The sequence below is a fragment of the Trichosurus vulpecula genome, chromosome 2, assembly GCF_011100635.1.
Source record: "Trichosurus vulpecula isolate mTriVul1 chromosome 2, mTriVul1.pri, whole genome shotgun sequence".
Taxonomy (NCBI): Eukaryota; Metazoa; Chordata; class Mammalia; order Diprotodontia; family Phalangeridae; genus Trichosurus; species Trichosurus vulpecula.
The window spans coordinates 333119348-333140103 of NC_050574.1; the positions used below are offsets into that span (position 1 = coordinate 333119348).

The 20756-nt window shown below is 39.0% G+C and overlaps 1 protein-coding gene across 3 annotated transcripts in view; it reads right to left on the minus strand.

Moving 5' to 3' along the window:
• Positions 1 to 20222, minus strand: part of SEC22A (SEC22 homolog A, vesicle trafficking protein) — a 79414-nt gene extending 59192 nt beyond the window's left edge. For 2 of the 3 annotated variants that reach the window (XR_005009566.1, XM_036744472.1), the window contains exons 1-2: positions 19963 to 20222; positions 12047 to 12247 (exon numbers count right to left, since the gene is read on the minus strand). Coding sequence is in view for 2 of the 3 variants with exons in the window: in XM_036744472.1 (XP_036600367.1) it covers positions 12047 to 12228 (182 nt within the window). In the remaining variant the exon portion in view is untranslated. Of the gene's footprint in view, positions 1 to 12046; positions 12248 to 19720; positions 19801 to 19962 lie in introns of those variants that run through there. The other variant, XM_036744473.1, reaches the window with a different exon arrangement.
• Between the last annotated feature and the right edge of the window lie 534 nt (positions 20223 to 20756).

A 20756-nucleotide genomic window follows, 5' to 3' on the forward strand; every position in this document is an offset into this window, starting at 1 on the left:
GCATCTCAACTCCCACTTCCTTCCCTTTACTTTTCTTTTTTTCCTCCTGCATCTCCTGAGCTGCTTGACTTCAAGGCCTTACAGCCACTTTTGGTCAAAGAGGAAGAACCTTGCTTCTGAACAATGAACAAACTTTTTTCATCATGTCTTCAATTCTTCTCACCATACTCCAAGATGTAAAACCTCTGTACCACCTTTGGTTCAAGGCTGTTGTAGCAGGCTAACTGTGCTATATTTATTTGAGTAACTGATAAGTGAAATATTACTACACCATTACATACATGCAAAGCACCGTAACAGCTGTATTTCCCACCCACAAGAAGCTTACACTCCAACTTGAGAAGCAATACTGATAGTGCAAAAATGAGAAGGTACAGCCAGTCTGACATGCAATTTTGCCTTCTGCAGTAATGCACACATTTGATGGAAATGCTTGTATATTGGTGGTGACAGGTTCAAATATCAGTAAGAACACACATGGCATCTTTGACACAAATTGTAAATAAAGCATCTTAAAATCACTAAGGGCAGAAAGAAGTTTATATTGGAAGCTGTGCTTTGTAAACCTCAAAATACTATATGCCTATTACTGCACAGGATTTCCACGACCTCAAATTAAAATGTTCACATTTAATCAATATAATCAGATTTTATATTAGAACAGTGAGTATAAATCACCAGTGTATTATTATTATTATTACTACTGTTATCATAAATTTCCATAACTAATGTGGGCAAAGCAACACTGTATAATAAGCAGGGCACAAATATAAAAAGAAAAGTCTTAAAAGGCAAATTCTTGATAGCTTATGCTCCATAGAGGTGAAGAGTAAATTAACATATGTCACAATGAATAATTCAATAGAGGTGCTAACATCGCCCCTGTTCAAACAAATGTTATTAAGCATGTATTACATGTAAGGCACCGTTCTCTTTCTGACGTTTATAAAAGATATTGACAAGAAACAAAATGCACCCTTGTCTTTTGGTGGAAATAACAAGTGAACAAATGACCAAAAGACAAGAAGTTGGGGAAAATATGAGACCTGGGTAACACTAAACTAGAAACCCAGTTATTAAATAATCAGGAGTTGACGACATCTGCCCGATTCTCTTTGGGTGACTATAATTGTGATGCCAAGTCACAACTGGTTATGCCAAAGCTACCATTTACAAACCACAAATAGTGCAGTAATATCTAATAAAAATGTTACCATAGCTAAGTAATACAATAGGTACAGCACTGAGCCAGGAGTCAAGAGGACCTGAGTTAAAATCTGGCCTCAGACACTTATTAGCTGTGTAACCCTGGACATATCACTTAACTTCTGTTTGCCTCAGTTTCTTCAACTGTAAAATGAGGATAGTAACAGCACCTACCATGCAGGGTTGTTGTAGAGATCAAATGAGATATTTGTAAAAGTGCTTAGCAAGAGTCTGGCACATAGTAGGTGCTATATACAGGAATGGAGAACCTGCAGCCTTGAGGCCATATGCGATCCTCTAGGTCCTCAAGTGCGGCCCACTGATTCAGTCAAAGGAGGACCTAGAAGACTTGGGGATCTAGACCCTACCCTTTTCCTTCCCTCTTCACATATAATTTCCTTAATATCTTCTCTCTAAAACAATAAAATGAATTGGGATTATGAAATTATCTCAGACCTATCTGCCACCAAGATTCACAAACTTTATTACCTTTGAAAGTCTCATCCCCATTTTCTAAAATATGCAAATCCTTCAATACAACAAGCAGCAAAAAAACCTAACTCCCTAACATTTCTCTAGAAATGTCACTTTTAAAAAGTTGATGTCTCAAAGAAAGATAAAGGGATGATTTGTAGCTTGGCACAGATAATGGAGTGCTGGAGTCAAGAAGAGCTAGGTTTGAATACCCTTTCTACACTCGTTAGGTGACCATGGACAAGTCTTTTAACTTGAGTCTGTCTCCTTACCTCCAAAAATCAATAAATTTACTTGAAGTAGCTACCTCCCAAGATTGCTGTGAGGTTCAAGTTAGCAAATTTATATAAGGCATTTTGCAAATTTTAAAGTGTTACTATATATGCCGGCAATCATCCTCATCGTTATTATTCATGAAGCAGAAAAATGATACTGTTTAGGATGCTAGCAGTACAGTGTCTTGTTCAAAGTAGAAGAGTATGCAGGGTAAGGGAATATACAGGAGGTATTTTTCTTAATTCACTTCTCAAAATATGGGAGGGACGAGTGAGAAAATATATAAGTAAAACAATAATTCTCACAAAGAACCAACTAAGCAAAGCACAAGGTATTTGTGTCTGCACAAATTGTCACTGAAAAGCAAAAATAAAAGCATTTCTTTTTGCTGGTTTTAAAAAGGAAATATCTTAAAATTTTAGGATAAATCAAGAAAACATATGAAGTTGTCATCTATCATGCAACATAGGACCAGGTTCTACAGTAACACTATAGAAATTACTTTTCCACTTTAAAAATTCAGGCAAATCCTCATTTCCCCCTGTCAATTACGTAGGCAGGACATAATTAGAATGCCAGAGGAGACAAAAAAGTAGCCATCTGGATCTTTCATGTATGCAGCCTACCTTCCATTCCATTCTAAGTTCCTTCGCTTACTTTTTCCTTCTCCTGATGAACTTTTGCAAAATTATTCAGCTCATAAAATAAGAAAAGGAACATTCACGAGTTCCATAATAGCAAGACAAAGAATGTGAGGCATTTTGAGAGTGTAATGATTTATACAAGTGGGTCAAAAACCAAATCATAAGAACAATAAAAAATTTAAAACAATTATTCAACATACTAAATACATGGGAAACAACTTAAGTAATCATTGGAGGAAAATTCATATTCCTGAACACATATTAGCAAAGAGAAAGAGTAGCAAGTGAATTGAGCATGAAATTAAAAATAAGAAAACAAATAAATCTTGAGATCAGAAGACTGGTGATGAAGTATAGCTCCCAACTCTTGGCAGAGAGAAAATGGACTAGAAGAATGAAGCACGCATTTTGAAATATAGCCAATATGTCAATTTGAAGATTAGTTGAGATAAAACACAAGTGAACTGTTAAACAACACAAAAGGCTGCTTTTCTTAAAATAACAAAAATGATTTTAAAAAGAATGGAAAAAATAAAGCCAAGATTATAACAAAATCTTGGTTACCCAGAACTATAAGAGAACAAGTCTTCCTGGATGTACATAATTTATAAGATAAATGAGACTTGATCCTTTCAATCACTGAACCTTGAAAGTCTATTGAATCGGTAGGTTGCCATCCCCTCTGCTGCTATTGTAACAACTGCCTCTCACTTTCTTCTCATTGCACTTTCTTTTCTTGTCTCCGTCTCCCATTTCTTGCCCCTACCTCTAACTGCTCCAGGTCTGCCTTCAAAGGTGACCTGTTAGAAATGTCACCACCCAAAGAAAGTTTTCTTTTCTTTCTGGTTGGCAAATAAACTAATCACACTCTCAAACATAATGAACAGTTCTTGGGAGCTCTCTTCCTTTCTACTCAAAAGGCTCTTTTTCTGTCAGCAAAGATAACTTTTTCTTCCCACCTACAAGTTTTAATGCACTAAGAATTAAGGATTTGAGCCTAGGTGAGAATGTGTTAATAAGCTATAGTCAATCTGACTGATAAGCAAAGTAAATGAAAGGGTTGAAAATCAAGTCTTTTAAATATTTCTATTTGACTATCTCCTTTACATATCTCACTAGTATCTCAATTACATATCAAACGAAATTAAAATCTGCACAATAATACAGTATCAACAATACTAAGAATTAAAAATACATTTCCCTTCTTATAAGAGGTAGCAGCAAAATTTAAAGCAGTAGGGGCAGCTAGGTGGCAGTGAGTAGAGAGCCGGCCCTGGAGTCAGGAGGACCTGAGTTCAAATGTGGCCTCAGATACCTGACACACTTACTAGCTGTGTGACCTTGGGCAAGTTGCTCAACCCCAATTGCCTTGCCTTCCCCATTCCAAAAAAAACAAAATTTAAAGCAGTATATCAGTTTTTCTTTGTTATAAGGGAAGGTTTGTTTTAGGGAGGAGAGGAGTAATTGGGAAATGACAGAAGTATAAAAAAAGTATCAATAAAACATTCTAAAAGATCTAGAGTGACAACTAATAAATTTCATTAGTCCAATGTGGGGCAGGCTGAGTTGGTTAACAAACAACAGGAGGAACCACAGACCTGAAGGAAAATGCCTAGTCTGTGTGCTTCTAGTCTGCACTCACCATACTGAGGTAAAGGTGTAGGACTGCCACCAAATAAACTCAGTTTTTTCTTGAGAATACAGGTATTCACTAACCAATAGAACTGGACGAAATACCCTACCACATCTCCTACTTCCTCCACACTCCACCCCTGCCCTCATGCCTGGGAACTTTAATATTTATGTTCATGTATCCTCAAACACCAAAGCCTCCCAATTCAACTTGCCTCAACTTTCAGGACCTACACCTTTCACACCAACTCATTCTTAGGTCTCACCATCACACAGCTGTGCCACCTCCTTGACCTCAAATTCAAATTCAGACATCTGTCTGTAATCTCCTATCCTTCCTTCTCTCCTACTACACTTATAACCCATTTTCATTGGGACCTCTTGTCCTTTTATCCTCTCTGTTCTTCCAATCTATGCTCTCACATTTCTCTCTTGGCAGTCAACTCTGAAGCTTATCAGTTCAAAAATATAATATCCTCCACCCTTGGTGTCATACATATTACTTTTTAATATTCAGCTCTAGTAAACAGACCATTTAGGTAGATATCCTCAAGTATCTGCCTTTTCCTTTCCACTGCTGAATGTCATTCAAACAAGTCACACAATCATAGGTAAAATCCATGTTATCTACTCTCATCTGGGCTCTCCCTGCTATACAGCAATCCCTGTATTATTCCCAAGCTGACTGTTATGCTAGCTGAAGTGACTCTTTCAAACCTCCTCTCAAACCACCTCTATATTTCCCTCCCCTCTCAGCAAATGACCTTGAATTTTACTTTACTGAGAAAATCAAGGATGCTTGTCTTACCTTCTTACCTTCTGCTCCTCACCTCAAGACTTCTCTGTCTTTACCTATGCTCTCTGCCTCTATGCCTTCTCCAAGGAATAAGACTCTCCTTGCCAAGGTCAATACTCTAATTGTACCCATCCCATCTTAAAGAAATTGCCCCAGTGATCATTTGTCTCTTACCCCATTACTGCTCCTTTTACTACCTGCAAACTATAAGCAATCCTGCCCCTCCTCTGTGGCCTTGAGGCCACATGTGGCCCTCTGGGTCCTCAAGTGTGGCCCTTTGACTGAATCCAGATTTCCTTCTTTCACTTCCTTAATAAAAGGATTTGTTTTATGAAGTTTGGATTCAGTCAAAGGACCACACTTGAGGACCCAGAGGGACACACGTGGCCTCGAGGTCGCAGGTTCCCCACCCCATCTTCCTCTACTCTTAAGGGCTAAATTCTTAGAATTATCTACTCTTGTTCACTTCTTATCCACCAACTCATTTCTTAATCCATCACACAGGACTCTGACCCTCCCACAGACCTTCAAAGAAATCCTCATCTCACTTTGCTTCTGGGTAGTTTTTGATGTTTGAGCATGCCTACTCTCTTGACTTCCATAACACTATTCTCTTCTGGTTCATCTCCTAACCATTCATGATACAGTGAAAAAAGTACTAGATTTCAAGACAGAAGAGATCAGTTTGAATCCTGATCCTACCTAATGTTCACCTTCGTGAACTTGGACAAGTGGCTTAAATTTGAGGTCCCCAGTTTCCTCAAAGGTAAAATGATTGAACTAGATGGCTTCTAAAGGTCCCCTCCAACTCTCTTATCCACATCTCTAGAATCTGCCCCTTCTCTCTGCTCACCACACTACCACCGCTCAACTGACAAAATAATATTTTTAAGGTATAGGTCTGATAATGTCACTCCTCAATTCAAAAAGCCTTCTGTGGCTCCCTGTTGCCTGTAAGAAAAAAATACAAACTCATCAGCCAACATTTAAGGCCTTCCACCACTTAACTCCAACCTACTTTTCTAGGTTTATTTACTTGTTCTTTATGGTCCAGTCAGACTGTCTTTGCTCTATGCCACCAAGAGAATTCAAGTTCTCTGAAGGCAGGGACATTTGCACTTACAGTTCAAGAGAATGTTTTGTATACAAGAGCCACTTAATCTTAGTTAAATTGCTCCGTACTACAGAATTTTCTCCTGCTTTCCCAAATAGTAAAACTTCTATTCTCCAATAATCTCAAAGTTTAGGTAATCTGATCACAGATTATTACCCATTCACAAACAAGCTGTATTGCAAAAATCTGTTTTACAAATTAGTTGTCTGGAACAGAGCTTATTTTTCCATAGGCATAATGTTATAAATGGTCATGTTCCTAGGCTAGCTCATAAAGCCTATTTAACTCAAAATTCAATAGAATCATGAGCTCATTAATGTAAGGACTATCGATGTTAGTACTACTAGTACCTACCAGTGCTACCAGTATTTAGCAATTTATACATGGACTTCCCATTCTGTGCAGTTCTAGTGTATGTTCTCCCTTAAATCTCTGGCCTATTGATGTCTACCATTTGTTTATTGCTCTTTGGATATTTTGATTTTCAGAGATTGTTGTATTCTAGGATTCACGACCATATAATAACACTTAGAACACTGGGATTTTATAAAAAAAAAATCGTGTCAAGAAGTATTTTGGAATCACTGAAAGCATGTCATTTCTGAAAAACAAGCTGTCTCTCTTTGTCCTATTCAATTCTAGATTGTGACCACTCTCCAGCTACAGTGTTCTAAAATGCATGTACATGTACCAATCAATTGCCCAACTAACTGCTTAGCGTAGTCTGCATAACTGCCAATGTATGCTCAAAGTGCTTCACTAACTTTGGTGGACAACATCATGAACAGAGCCCAAATGAAAGAGGACTTCCTTCCAGAGGGTAAGATCCTCCAGATGGTCCTGTTTGCCGATCACAGTGTGATGACTATAGTATATTATAGTACCTCCTCAGTGAGATCCCAGACCGTTCAAAATAAACTGACCTAATAATCCATTCAGGGAAAAAAAGAGATTAAAGCTTAGCCCATAATATAGTTTTAGCACATATTTGAAATGAAAAAATGGAATCAAAGAATTTTTAGGGCTAAAAGGGAACTTGACAGCCATCTAATCCAATACCCTCATTTTGCAAATGAGAAGTCAGTGGCCTAGAGAGCAACTAGTTAGAAGTAAGGCAAGGCCTAGAAGAAGGCAGTGCTTCCACTACACCAAACAGTACAAAACCTTTGAAATATCAGCAACTAAACAATACAGAAAAACTATGAAATGTAGTAAGAATTCATTCTTTATGTAGAATGCTGGTCCTTGAGCATATATGTAGATATCCTCCTTCCTCAAAGCAGGTTAGCTCATCCTTTGCACTAGGAACTCTGCTTCTCTCCCTCTGGAACTTCAGCTCCAGGTAACTGCCCACCTTCCCCCAATATCAGGCCTCAACTGTGCTCCAATCTGAATTTTCCCCCCAAAAAGGTTATCTTTCTTAATTCTTTCCCCTATCATCCCTGAATGTAAGCTCCCTGAGAACAGGGACTACTCTTTAAATTTCATTTTTATCCTTGGAACAATGCCTTCCTTAAACAGACTAGGTACATAATAAATGTTTGCTGAATTGAATTAAAAGTGGAGCAAAACCGGTCAAGAGAGTTGGCTCAGATCATTTTCCGAACATCCCAGTAAATAAGCAAAGTTAGAAAAGGGATGGATTTCCTATCTCCCATGATTAACCACTTCTCCTTCCCAGAAGATGAAGAGTAGAGGGAACTAGGTGAAAAAGTTCCAAAGTTCAGCAAATAAACTCAATAATTCTTCTCGTGTAGTCAGAAATGGGGGGTAGTACAGGACTAGAAGACAGTACAAATGAAATAAAAAAATTCATAAGCAGTATGGTTAAAAGCCTAGGCTGGAAGAAGTGGGTATAAACAGCGTTGTTGCAGAAAACTGAAGCTAAAGAAGAGGCTCACTGCCATTAGAGGCTTTTAAATTAATTGACATATAAAGAGATGAGTTTGTCAGAGAGAGCTTTCATATTTCATCTAGGGGACAGCCTAGTCCTGATGTATAATCAAGCTCAAGTGTGAAACAACCAAGTGGCTTAATGAGGGTTGGGGGTGGTTCTGTACTTTAAAAGAGAACTTATTAATTCAGATGAACTGGCAGTGTCCAGGAAATATATATTTATATTTTTAACAGGAGTACTCACCAGTGCTTTTGCCCAAGGTCTCCAAGGCAAGAAAAAGTGAGGAGCAATTTCTCATCTGATCTCTTAAGAGGATGGAGGGCAAAGCCACATCTAGACCCTTCTTTCACACTGTCCTACAACTCAGCATTGTTTTTTAAAAGAAAGCAGCTGCTCCAACAAAGTTAATAGGCTTTATGCCTTTACTTACAAAGTTTCAAGTTCTATCATGTTTTAGCAACCCTTTTAAAACGCTGGGTTCAACTATATATTTATGCTTCACAAATTATAATAAACAGTAAATTGTAAGTAACAATTACCCAAGTATACTGCTACTGAATTATAATAATTAAACAAAAAAGTACTCACTGCTACTAACTGGGACAAAAAGAGACAGAGACTAATCAAGGTTTTCTTAATTCTCATAAATTTTTAGTGATTAATTTTTATATGGTACATGTTGCTCTAAATTAATCATTTGTCATTTATAAATTTCATCATAAAGTTAAAATTGTGATTTCAAAGAAGCTTCCATAAACATTTCAAGTTCTATAGAAAGTATTACAAAGATAACAACCATACCATTTTTTATAAGCAGTATCACCATTTTAAAAAATTAACAAATTGAAGAACAAAATAGCTTATTTGCTGAAGGTCTTATAGCAAGTAATTGACAGTTATATTGTTGTACAGTGGAAATGTTAGTTTAAACAGTCATACTTCTACATTATAAGCATCCTTGAATATAAGCTGAAACAAACATGTCACAAAAAACTACAGAATAGGAAGAATATACAAAAATAAAACAATACAAACATAGTACAGTTAAGATTTGAGCTCACCTTTCAGATAGATAAAATTCTCCTAAGTGTAGTGAGATGACAATTGAGCTCTTAAATGGTAGTTCATTATTAAGAAAATCAATAAAACTATAAACTCTTATTTATTTTAAGGGAAAGACCAGCATGGTCAGTTTTCAAGGCTTTGTTAAAAGTTTCACTGATTCTACCCACTACACCAGCAGGGGGCTTTAAAATTTAATAACTAATAGTTCAAATAATATAAATTAAATATTTATGTATATTAGGGGGAGCAATGTGTTAAGAACAAATTTTTCATATACAGCAAAATCTCAGTTAACTAAAACCCAACTAATGAGAACTCTCAATTAGCTAGACTTTTAAATTTTAATTTTTTAGGGTTGCATTCCATTTTCAACAGAAAGAAGCAAATAGCACACAAACACAATCCTTTATCAGGGATTTATTTTAAAATATACCAACAAACAAAAATTCAAAATAACTTACAAAGTAAGTCCTGGGAAAGCTGGAACTATGAGCAGGCAAAGTAAGCAGTTGCCTAGGATCCAACACACAGGACACAACAGAGAACATTTTTTGATATTACTTTTTCATAAATATACATGTTTTTAATGCCAGAAAATTTCACTGTATCAAACAAGTTTTTATTTTTTGGTATGTCAAGCTTTGTGTTAGAGTAAGCCTAGCAACTTGGTGAACAGTAGAAATGTATATGGAAGAAGAAGGTACAATTTTCGAACTTTGCTTAGGGTAAAGAAACATTTTGTCCCAGGCTTTGGCCCTGAAGTCAACACACATTCATTCCAGTTCCCTTTCTATGTATAGCTAAGGCTTTACATAACAATAATTGGCAACAATGCTATAATCAAAGAAACTTCGAGACCTGAACTTAAAAAACAAAATGTACTTCCTGGAAAAGTTGATTAATATATTAATTTGGAAAGACTGTCAACTACATGGGTTGAAGTGATTTTTACTACCCTCAGAAAATTTAATCTTAATATCCCATTACTAAGCATTTCAGTTGCTCACAGTATCTTAAAACCATAGGTGTCACCAAACATTATTTCCTTTGCCATTTGCCTTCCTCTCTACACTTAAGTGAACTCACCCACTCTTACCGTGGCAACCACAACTTAATCCCAGGAATGATCAATTTCTAAATCTACTATCTGTAGTCTTGAACCATGTACTTTGGTTCCATTCGTTCCAGCCGTCCACAGAATATCTCCATGTGAATATCCTGTACCACTTCAAACTTAAAGAGAATCATAGAATCTACATTATTTTTTAGCCAGAAGTTTTGTTTCTGACAAAGAAATTAAGTGCCAAAGAAGCTTTTTTTAAATTGCCATAAATTACACTGCTAACACAGTAATGGTACTTTCTACTATTTCATAATGCCATTCAACTCATGTTCAAAAATGAATTTATCCTTCTCTCCAAATAGGCCCCCTTTCCCAACTACTCCATTTCTGCTAATAATACCACTTTTCTTCCAGTCTCCCAGGCCAAAAACTTAAGAATCATTTTTGTCTCTTCCCTTTCACCCCCTATTGCAACAATAACCACATTTTTCAAAGCAAAAACGGGAAAATACAGTCATCAACAATGCCTTAGTGCTACAACTGTGTGGGCCTATGTATTAGGACTTATTAACAGCCTCCAAGTTGGTGCCTCCCTTCTATTTTCTTTTCCCCACTTTCAATCCATCCTAGATACTGCTGCCAGATTAATTTTCCTAATACATGGTATTCACTGTCATTCTCCTGCTGGAGAAACTATAATAGCAGCCTACTGTATCAAGTACAAAACTCCAATCTGGCTTTCAAAGTTCTCCAATAATCTGGCCCCATTCTACATCTTTACTTCTCATTCTATAGCAGGTCCTCTCCACTTCAATTGCGAGAACTGCCTCATAAACTCAAGTATACACCAGTGTCAAAGGACTGTAGCCAGGAAGAGAACAGTCACCTGCTGCTTCCCTTTACCCACTCAAATCCAGACCTGTACCCATCCATCAAGAAACAAATCACTCCCATCTCCTTATGAAGCTTTCCCTGATTTTCTATTCATCAGTAACCTCACTATATTATAGGATATACTCAAGCAAATGCAGTATATATTTTCCCACTTTATTTACACTGCTATTCCCCCTAAAAAAACTCAATATCACATGTACCAAGTCAAACTGAGGCAAACAAATCAGCAATCTAATTTTAATTTGACTACCTCCTAATCTTTCCCTGAGCTTCTACTACAGTAGTAGCTAGTATCCAACACAGAGTTTTGCACATGAGAGGTATTTAATGTAAATTTGTTGTACTGAATTGCATAGTTTGCATCATTATAGTTTATAACATAATTTTATTCGCTTTACTTTTGTCTCATTTACTATTACCATTATAAGCTCCTTGGCAGCAGCAAACACAAGACTTCTCTGGACCATCCACCTCCCCCAAGCACCGAGCACAATGCTGGACACAGAGTAAATGCTCAATAAATCCTTGATTTATTCACTTATGACAAGGAAAATGTGTAATCCACTAAAATTAAATCTCTTAAAAAGCCAAATGCAAATTAGGAACAGTAAGAGAGATTCCAAAAAAAGAATGATTTCTAAATTTATTGTAGTAGGCTCAGGATCAGATGGCTGTTGATGTGAATTATCCTGAACTTTCTTAATATAATCAGATATTCAAAATGCAAGGAGAAACTGAGAAAGGCTTCCAATACATTGGGTGGACCTCTCCTGCTTTAAATTTATTGAATGACATGGAAAAGAGCAGTACAGTATGGGCAAGCACAGATGGGTTGCAATCTACATCGTTGGAAAAAACATCCAAATTGATGAGATCATGGATCCACTTGAGAATTTATTAAGACACAAATTTGTATCAGGACTACTTAAGCTTCATGAAAATAACAATCAGGTAAATACTTTAATGCACAAAGCAGAAGTCTTACTTAATATTATATTGTCCAGTTTTCAGTGTACATCTATCAGGAAGCTGACCAAGTTTCTTCGAGAGTGATTTAAAATACTTTCTGCATTCCTGCACTCCCATGCTTTGTTCGTAATCAGTAGAAGCAGAAAGTGGTAATCCATCTCGTACACGAACCACTGAAGCAGATAAAACCATAGACATTTCAACAAACAGAAAAGACCTAAAAAAAAAAAACCAGATAATTCAAAAGTCAAAGAAGCATGTTTTAATATTGCTTTGAAAGTTTTTCCAATAAATAAATCATAATAGTCATTTTTATAACATTTTTCATACATTTTACAAAGATTACATGATCAAATATGACCCACAGTCTAAAATTAAGCATTTATTCATTCAGCAAGCATTTATTTAAAAAACCCCTAATGTTCCAGATACTGTACGAGGTGCTAGGATTACTAAAGACATAAATGAAACAGTTCCTGAAGTGGTATTAAAGGGGATGAAATGACTATGACAACACGAACACAGATGAGTAATACAAAATATATACAATAATTTCCAGGGGAAGAACACTAGAAACTGGAGAATTGAGGATATTCTTCCTGTAAGCAGAGGCACATACTGAGCTGAGCTTTCAAGGAAGCTAGGAATTCTAGGAGGCAGAGATAAGAAGGAAGTACATTTCTAGAATGAGGGAAAAGCTGTGCCAAGAAAGGGAGACAGAAGATGGAACTTTGTATATGAAAGAGCAACAAGCAAGATCTGTTGACTGAAATGCAGAGAACGTGAAAAAAAGTAGCATGCAATAAACCCAGAAAGGTTAACTAGAGTCAGAATGTAAATGGCTTTAAAATCCAAACAGAGAAATTTGTATTTTATCCAGAAAGAGGAAGCCACTGGAATGTCTTGATTAGGGAAATGACATGGTCAGATGGGTTTTAGGAGTATCAATTTAGCAGTTTTATGAAGGACAGAATGAAAGGGAAAAGACTAGAGGTTTGGGAAATCATTAAGATCTATTGCAATCCCAAAGACAGGTAACAAGGACAAGAAACATCACAGTGACTATGGAAATGAGAGTGACAATCTCAGTGAAAATGAGGAAACAAATGGGAGATATGTCATAGAGCTAAAACTGCTAAGACTTGGCAACTGATTGGATGTGAGGGGCGAAACAGAACGAGAGCTCTAGGATGAGCAATGGCTAGAAGGACAGTGGTACCCCAAGAGGGGAGGGCATTGAAGGGAAGATAACAACCTGTTTTAGATATTTTCCTTTTCAGGATATCAAAACTCAACAACATTTATCAGCTCTTATATAAATAACAACACATAGTTTTGTCCAGGTAATGTAATAGTTTGGAAAATTTCTGGCAGGCTGGTAGATTCTTTTTTTCCTTTAAAGTATTTAAAAGGTTGAATTAATCTTCAAGTATATTGCAAGGTCAGGTCAATAAAGGTGATAGATTTTAAGTCAGAAAACCTGGGTTTGAATCCTGGGTGTAACACTTATTATCTGTGTGGCAATGGGACACATTATTTCACTTCTCTAAGCTTCCTTTACCTCTAGCTAGCACCTCACAAGGCTACTGTGGGAAAGCACTCTAAGCCTTAAAGTACTTCAAAAAAAATCAAGGTCATAACTAAGTTTAGGACTCTCCCACAGAGGTCTGAAGAGACACCAAACCTCATGAGGGTCAGTGATCTGAAAATAAAATAATTAACCGGTTAGGTATGACTGGATCACCTGAGGTTCAAGAATACAGTGAACGCACTTGCAGTTTCTCCCTTTACATATTTTTACTCCAAAATAAACTACCCAAGTCCTAGCCTGCCACCACCGTCATTCTTTTCCATTCATAGAGAAGTGAGCAGCAAAATTAGACTTTAGATTGCACCCCTCCCCCCATCCCCCAGCAATTTAACTTAAATGAAATGAGAGCAAAATAGGGGCAATGTTCTACAAAGCACAAAAAAAAATTTTTTTTTAAACCACTCAATGATTTTTTTCTCAAAACATCTGGGGGACAAGGTTATTACCCTGAAAGGGAGGGCAATATATTTTTTCACTTTACTTTTGCTGCCATGTCTCTAAAATTAAATGTGACAATTAAAGGCTCCATTGTAGCAGTCAATTCAACAGATATAATTAATTAGTAACAATACTTATATAGTACTTGAAGATTTTAGAAAGTGCTTTACATCTGTTATCTGATTTTATTATCACAACAACCTTATGAGGCAGATGCTATTATCCTAATTTTACAGACACAAAAATTGAGACAATGGTTAAATGATTTGCCAAAGGCACCAGCTAACAAGTATCTAAGGCAGAATTTGTACTTCCCATTTCCTAACTATATATTCAGCACTGCATCCCCCACAACGCCTCTTTTAAGTGCCCACTTAAAGGTACTGTGCTATGTATTGACAATGAAAAAAAAAACAAAAGTTCCTACATTCAAGGAGCCAACATTTGCTTAGGGAAACAGAACTAGTACATAGATAAGAAAACAGAAGACCATTTGAAAGGAGAGCAATCACTAAGAAGTGGGGGAAACAGGAAAATCCTCAGTGAGTAGCTGGAAAGTCAACCTGAACCTTGAAGGAACCTAGGGATTCAAAAAGGTAGAAACAAGAAGGGAGTACACTCCAAGTATGAGGACAGCCTGTGTAAAGGCACAAACACAGGAGATGAATGTGAAATTTGGTTAACAATTAGTAAGCTAGTTTGGCTGGACTAGGAGATCAAGGGGTATATACAAATGTGGTAAATAAAAAATGTCTAGAAAGGCCAGTGGGAGCCAGATATGGACTACAGTGACACTACAGATTTTTGAAGAGCTGAGTGACAAGGTCAGACACATGTTTTAATAATAATAATTTGGCTACTGTGTGGAATTTGGCTTGAGAAAGGAAAAGGATGGAAGTAGGGAGACTAATTAGAAAGATATCATAATAGTCTAGGTGAGACATAAGGGACTGAACTAGGGTAGTCGCAGCGTTAAAAGGGGGGAGACAGATACCAGAGGTGCTGCCAAGTTAAGATTAACAAGATTAGACAAGCAAAATGGGGAATTGAGAGTGAAGAGTTAAAGATGACTCCAAAGTTGCAAGCCTGACCATAAGATGGTAGTATCCTTAACAAAATAGAGAAGTTTTGAGGAGTAGGTTTAGGGGAATGTTGAGTCTAATTATGAACATGTTTGCTGAGTTTTAGATGCTAATGTAGGGGTTCTTAATCTTTTATGTGCTATGGACCTCTTTAACAGTCTGGTGAAACCTATGGACTCCCCAGAATAATGTTTTTAAATGCATAAAATAATAGCTTTAGAAGAAAAACGTTCCATCAACCCCATGTTAAGAACCGCTGTGCTAATGGGTTGTGGAAACGTCCAGCAGGCAAACAGGGACTAGAGTTCAGGGGAGATTAGGGCTGGACATATAGGTTAGGGAGCTATATGTACAGATAAATGAATCCATGGGGCTGAAGAGATAAATGAGAAAGTGAAGAGAGAGAAGCCTTAAGTCCACAGCATACAAGGATCAACTGAATGAAATGAGAATGTTTAACCTAGACAAGAGTGAATGGAGAAGAAAGGGACTGATATAATAGCTATCATGTGGAAGAAATCAGATTAGTTACATTTAGCCCCAGAGGACAGAAATAGGAAAAATAGGTAGAAGTAGAAAAAAAAAAGAGCCAAATGCAAGCTTGGTATAAAGAAAATTTCCAATAGCTGGAGACATCCAAACGTTAATAAATAGGCTGCCTTTTTAAGTAGTAGGTTTCCTCTTATTTTAAGTCTTCAAGCAAAGGCTGGATTGGCCAAGTGTATAGGTTGGACTAGATGATTTCTGAAGTCCCTTCTAATTTTGAGAAGTCATACACTAATCTGGAGTTTCTTCCCCTAGCAGTAACTACTGGGAATTATTTTTCTGTAAAAAAGTTAAGCAATTTCCATAATGTAAAGCTAATAGACCAAAGACTGGTAACCTCTCAAAATTTCAGTGGTAAATCAAAGACACTCATTTCTCCTAAAAGTTAATATTCTTTCCCACCTCAAATTATCTTCTACATCCTATGCACTCCTTTTGTCCCTCCCAATAAAACTTGACGCTATTCTTCCTAAATAAGTAGTTGGTGATTAAGGCCGATGATAGAAAAGGAAGACCAGGAAGTACTCTTATTTCCATCACCAGTTAACCAAAGTATCTTCCCTAAAAGTTCTAAAGATAAGTTTTACCTACCTTGTCATTTTTGTCTAGGGCTCCAGTAGCTCACAAACAATTTTTGGTAAAAAGTCTTGATCATATAAGATTACCCTAGTTTTGACTCCTTACCTCCAAAAACAAAACAAAGCAAAGGGAAGCTAGTCACTCACATCAGAGGCCCATGACTCTAGTGCTCCCTGAAGGCAGATCATCCTGTACCTAATTCATGGCATACCTTCCCACCAGTAACAGTTTGAAGACAGAAGGGGAAGAAAAGAAGGATATAGCTGGCTGGTGCAGTAGATAGAGTGCCAGGCCTGGAGTTAGGAAAACTCATCTTCACTAGTACAAATCAGGCCTCAGATACTTACCAGTGGTATTACCCTAGGCAAGTCACTTCACCCTGGTTTGTCTCAGTCTCCTTATCTGTGAAAAGAGCTGGAAAAGGAAATGGCAAAGCACTCCAGTATCTTTGCCACAAAAATCCTAAATGGGGTCACAAAAAGTCAAACACAACTGAACAACAAGAAGCACCTGTTATGTCATAAGCACTGCGCTAAGCACAAGTATTACCTCATTTGATCCTCTCAACAACCCTGGGAGATAGGTGTTATTACCCTCCTTCTACAGATGAAGAAACTGAGGCAAACAGAGGTTGAGTGACTTGCCCAGGGTCACATAGCTATTAAATGTTTGAGGCCAAGTTTGAACTCAGATCTTCCTGACTCCAAGCCCAGACAAGGACTTTTCTGTGACTACATGGAGGCAGGAAGGAAAGAACACCAACTTGGGAATCAAAAGAGAGCTGAGAACAAATCCCACCTCTACCACTAGTTATGTGACTGCTGTTAAATCTCTTAACCTCTTATCCCCACCTTTCTTCTTTGTAAAACATAGATAATAACTGTAATACCTACCTCACAAGGTTTTGTTTTGGTTTTTTTGGGCAGGGCCTCAAATTAGATAACTGATGTAAACTATTTTGGTAAACTCTGAAGTACTACGTCAACTATTATTATTACAAAGCAACAGTGAGGAGCTAACTCCCCATTCCCTCAATACTGAATTATCCACCACTAAAAAAAGCTGTATAAAAAGCCTGTGTCCTGGTTTCACAGGTATAGAAAACAAAAAATATTGTCCATCAGCAGGTTCATTCAGCCACTTCAGGGTCCTCCTATGACTGCAAAGTTAATTTTTTTATGTCTCCCTTGTGCCACATCTAGAAATCCCATAACTGGTACTTAAGGCTGAATGAGAGTCTCCAGAGGTTTCACAGATCAGAGCGGAAATCATCAAAATTAGACCAGGCAGAATCCTCATCTTAACAAAAGACTATACTCTAAAAATATACCAAAGGACAAGGTGAAATCCACAATAAACCATCCTACTCTGTCTTGGATGATATATAAAGCATTTCTCCCAGAACAAAACAGAGTTTCTTTAACTTGAACTTCAGGAACATGACACCTTACTGTCCCCTCTTGTGCCCACATCTTCACTCACACATATTTTGTAATTCTGGGCTTAGTTATCAATCACAGAACCCATATTACAAGAAGTCACTTAATGAATGTCTACAAATGCTTCCCATTCTAGTACTATTCCTTTCTTTGAGGAAGGCAGAAGCTGGAAGAGCAGGGAGAGGTAAGATGCTGTAATGAGGTTGCTGAGAACAACAGCAGAACACCTGAGTTTCATTCTTCAGTTTGAATTCTGGCTCTCACACCTACTAGACTGGCACTGAGCAAATAATGTATGTAGCAGGGATGTATGGATTAAATGAGAGTTTTTTGAGGGAGAGACAAGGTATGTTTGTAGGCAGTGGGGAAGCAACTAGTAAAATGGAGATTGAAAATTAGTCAGAAAATGGGGACGACAGGGAGGGCAATCTGCTGAAGAGGATGGGATGGGATGATTTGTGCTTAAAGAGGATAGCAAGAGCTAATTCATGAGAGACAAGGGTGAAGGAGGAAAAAAATGCCAGAAAGCACTTCAGTGATGTAAAAAGAGGAGGGAAGGAGAGAGAGCTCTAGGCATAGCCTCAATTTTTTCAGCAAGACATGAGGTAAAGTTATCAGCTGAAAGAGTGGAAGTTGGCGGGAAGGGTGGAGTGGGGCACCAGGATGCATAGGAGATCTGAGGTGTTATTAAAATGCTATAGAATTGTGAGGTACTGTTATGATATTATGGTCCCCTAGAATGCATTCACTTATCTCTGCTTTTTGAAATGAAAAGCCTCCCTCAAAACACAGCCTAGTAACAATCTGAGTTAGTTTCTGGTTCCTTTATAGTGCCTTTCCCCCCAGCTCTGTCCCAAAAATTAACCATTGTATTTAACTTTAATCTATTTTCTTCATACCTATTTTATATACTTGCTGCTCCTTCATTTTCCCTTCCACCATGATATAAACTCCTTGAGGCCGGGTTTATCGTTGTATCTCAGCCCAGCACAGACAGTACACTTCTGCTTCATAGATTCAAGTGGATGAATTGAATTGCACTACGCCAAGTGTTGCAAAAGTCTTAGGTCAGTGTTAAGCTTTAATAGCTTTAAAGACATGTTTTTAATAACTTAAGACTGCACAAAAACTCCTGAGACACCCCGTACTTGGAACTCTCCTCTGGCCTTTAACTATACTTTCCCTATCATCACGATTTGGGTTTGTCTTCCCAGCCCCAATCCCACCCGGTAACATCCAAGCACCTTGAAAGCGGATCTGTCTTCGTCCAGCCTTTTAACACCCACATACTAACCCACCCAGTACAAAGTCTGGCCCCTACAAGATCTGGAGTAGAATCGTAGAGCTTCATGTTACTCCCAACCCCCTTACTCAACAAACTCCAGTACTTCCTCCTGCCTCCAGGAACAAATACAAAATGTTCTGTCTGGAATTCAAAGCCCTTCGTAACCTAGCCCCCTTTCCAGTCTCCTTACACGGTATGCCCCAAGTGACAGTGGCCTCTAGCTACTCCAACAAGACACTTCATTTACTGGCTCCGGGCATTTTCTCTGGTTGTCTCCCATGCCCGGTAAGCTCTCCTTCCTCTGCCCCAACTACTGACCTCCCCGGCTAACTATAAGTTGTAACTAAAATCCCAGCTTCTACAGGAAGCTTTTGATAATCCCTCTTAATTCTAGCGCTTTCTATCTTTTCATTCATAGTTGTTTGCATGTTATCATCGCCTCCATTAGACCGTAAGCAGCCTGAAGGCAGGGTCTGTCTTTGGCCTCTTTTTGTATCGCCACTGCCTGACACACAGCAGGAACTTCATAAATGCTTACTAAACTGAAGCTTCGTAAACGGAGGCAGAACTAAAAGACGACGCCGGTCGGTCCCAGCTGCTCCCATCTATGCAGTGCTTTACAATTCGCGGTCCCAGCTTTCACACTACAAGCTGCGATGGTGATTTACACACACACACACACACACACACAGAGTTATTTTTTCCCCTCCTTCTTCCCCACCCCGTTCACCATGCCGGGGTCCGCTGACGCGGGTGGGGCCCGGGCGAGAGTGAGGCTCCGGTCACCTGGAGGGTCACACAACGTGAGGCGGGGAGGCCAGGGAGGAATGAGGGGAATGAGCTGGGGGCACCGGGACTGGGGCCTACGGCGTGGGGCGGAGAAGAGAAGGGTGGGGCCAGGCCCCTCGGTCGGAGGTGAGGCCGGAGGCCCTCATTAAGGGGGGAGGGCCGGGGCCGGGGCCGGGGCCCTACCTGCTGAGCTGGAAGCCGCCGCTCTGTGAGACGCGGCACGCGATGCATCATGGGACCCGGGAACGCTCTCGCCCCTGGGAAGGGTCGGGGGTGCCAGGGCAAACCGTCACGTCGCACGCACGGAGGGTGGGGTGGGGCAAGAGGGGCGGGGTAACAAATAACTCTCCTCCTCTTCCTCCTCCTCCTCCCCTTCCCTCCCCCTCCCTCACCCAACCCGTGTTCTGCCAAGCAGCGCTCTGCTCCCCAGCCAACTGCGACGCGTGCGCGCGCTTGTACGCATGCGCGATGACACGCTCGCTTCCAAACACACCTGAGAAGTACAGGGTAGCCTATCCGTCTCTCTCCTCCGGCTGTCTCCGTCCTTACCCGCTTCCCTCCCTTCCCCTATCCTCCTCTTCTCCCCCCGCGCCGTCCCCACCCTGTCCCCTCTTCCTCCATGTTTCTCCCCCTTCTCCTCCCTCACCCTGGAGAAGGCCTCAGTTGGAAGGCCTTTCCTGGCCTTGGTCCCCATGTGTCCAAGGATGGCGCTCGGACGCATTAACAGGGTTTTACCGAGCCAGTCTCTGACCTGAGAGTAACGAAACAGCAGGCCAGAGACAAAGTGCCGGTAATCAGGGAGCTGTTTAATTAACTAGTTTCATGATGGGGGGCACATTTGCAAATCGGGAATTCTCGTGAACAGAATTTCACCTTGCTGTAGTGAAGACAGATTACAAACATAAATCACAATAGGAAGGGAGGGGGAAGGTGGATTACAAACCATGGATTACAGGGCTTGAGCGGTTTCCCACAAC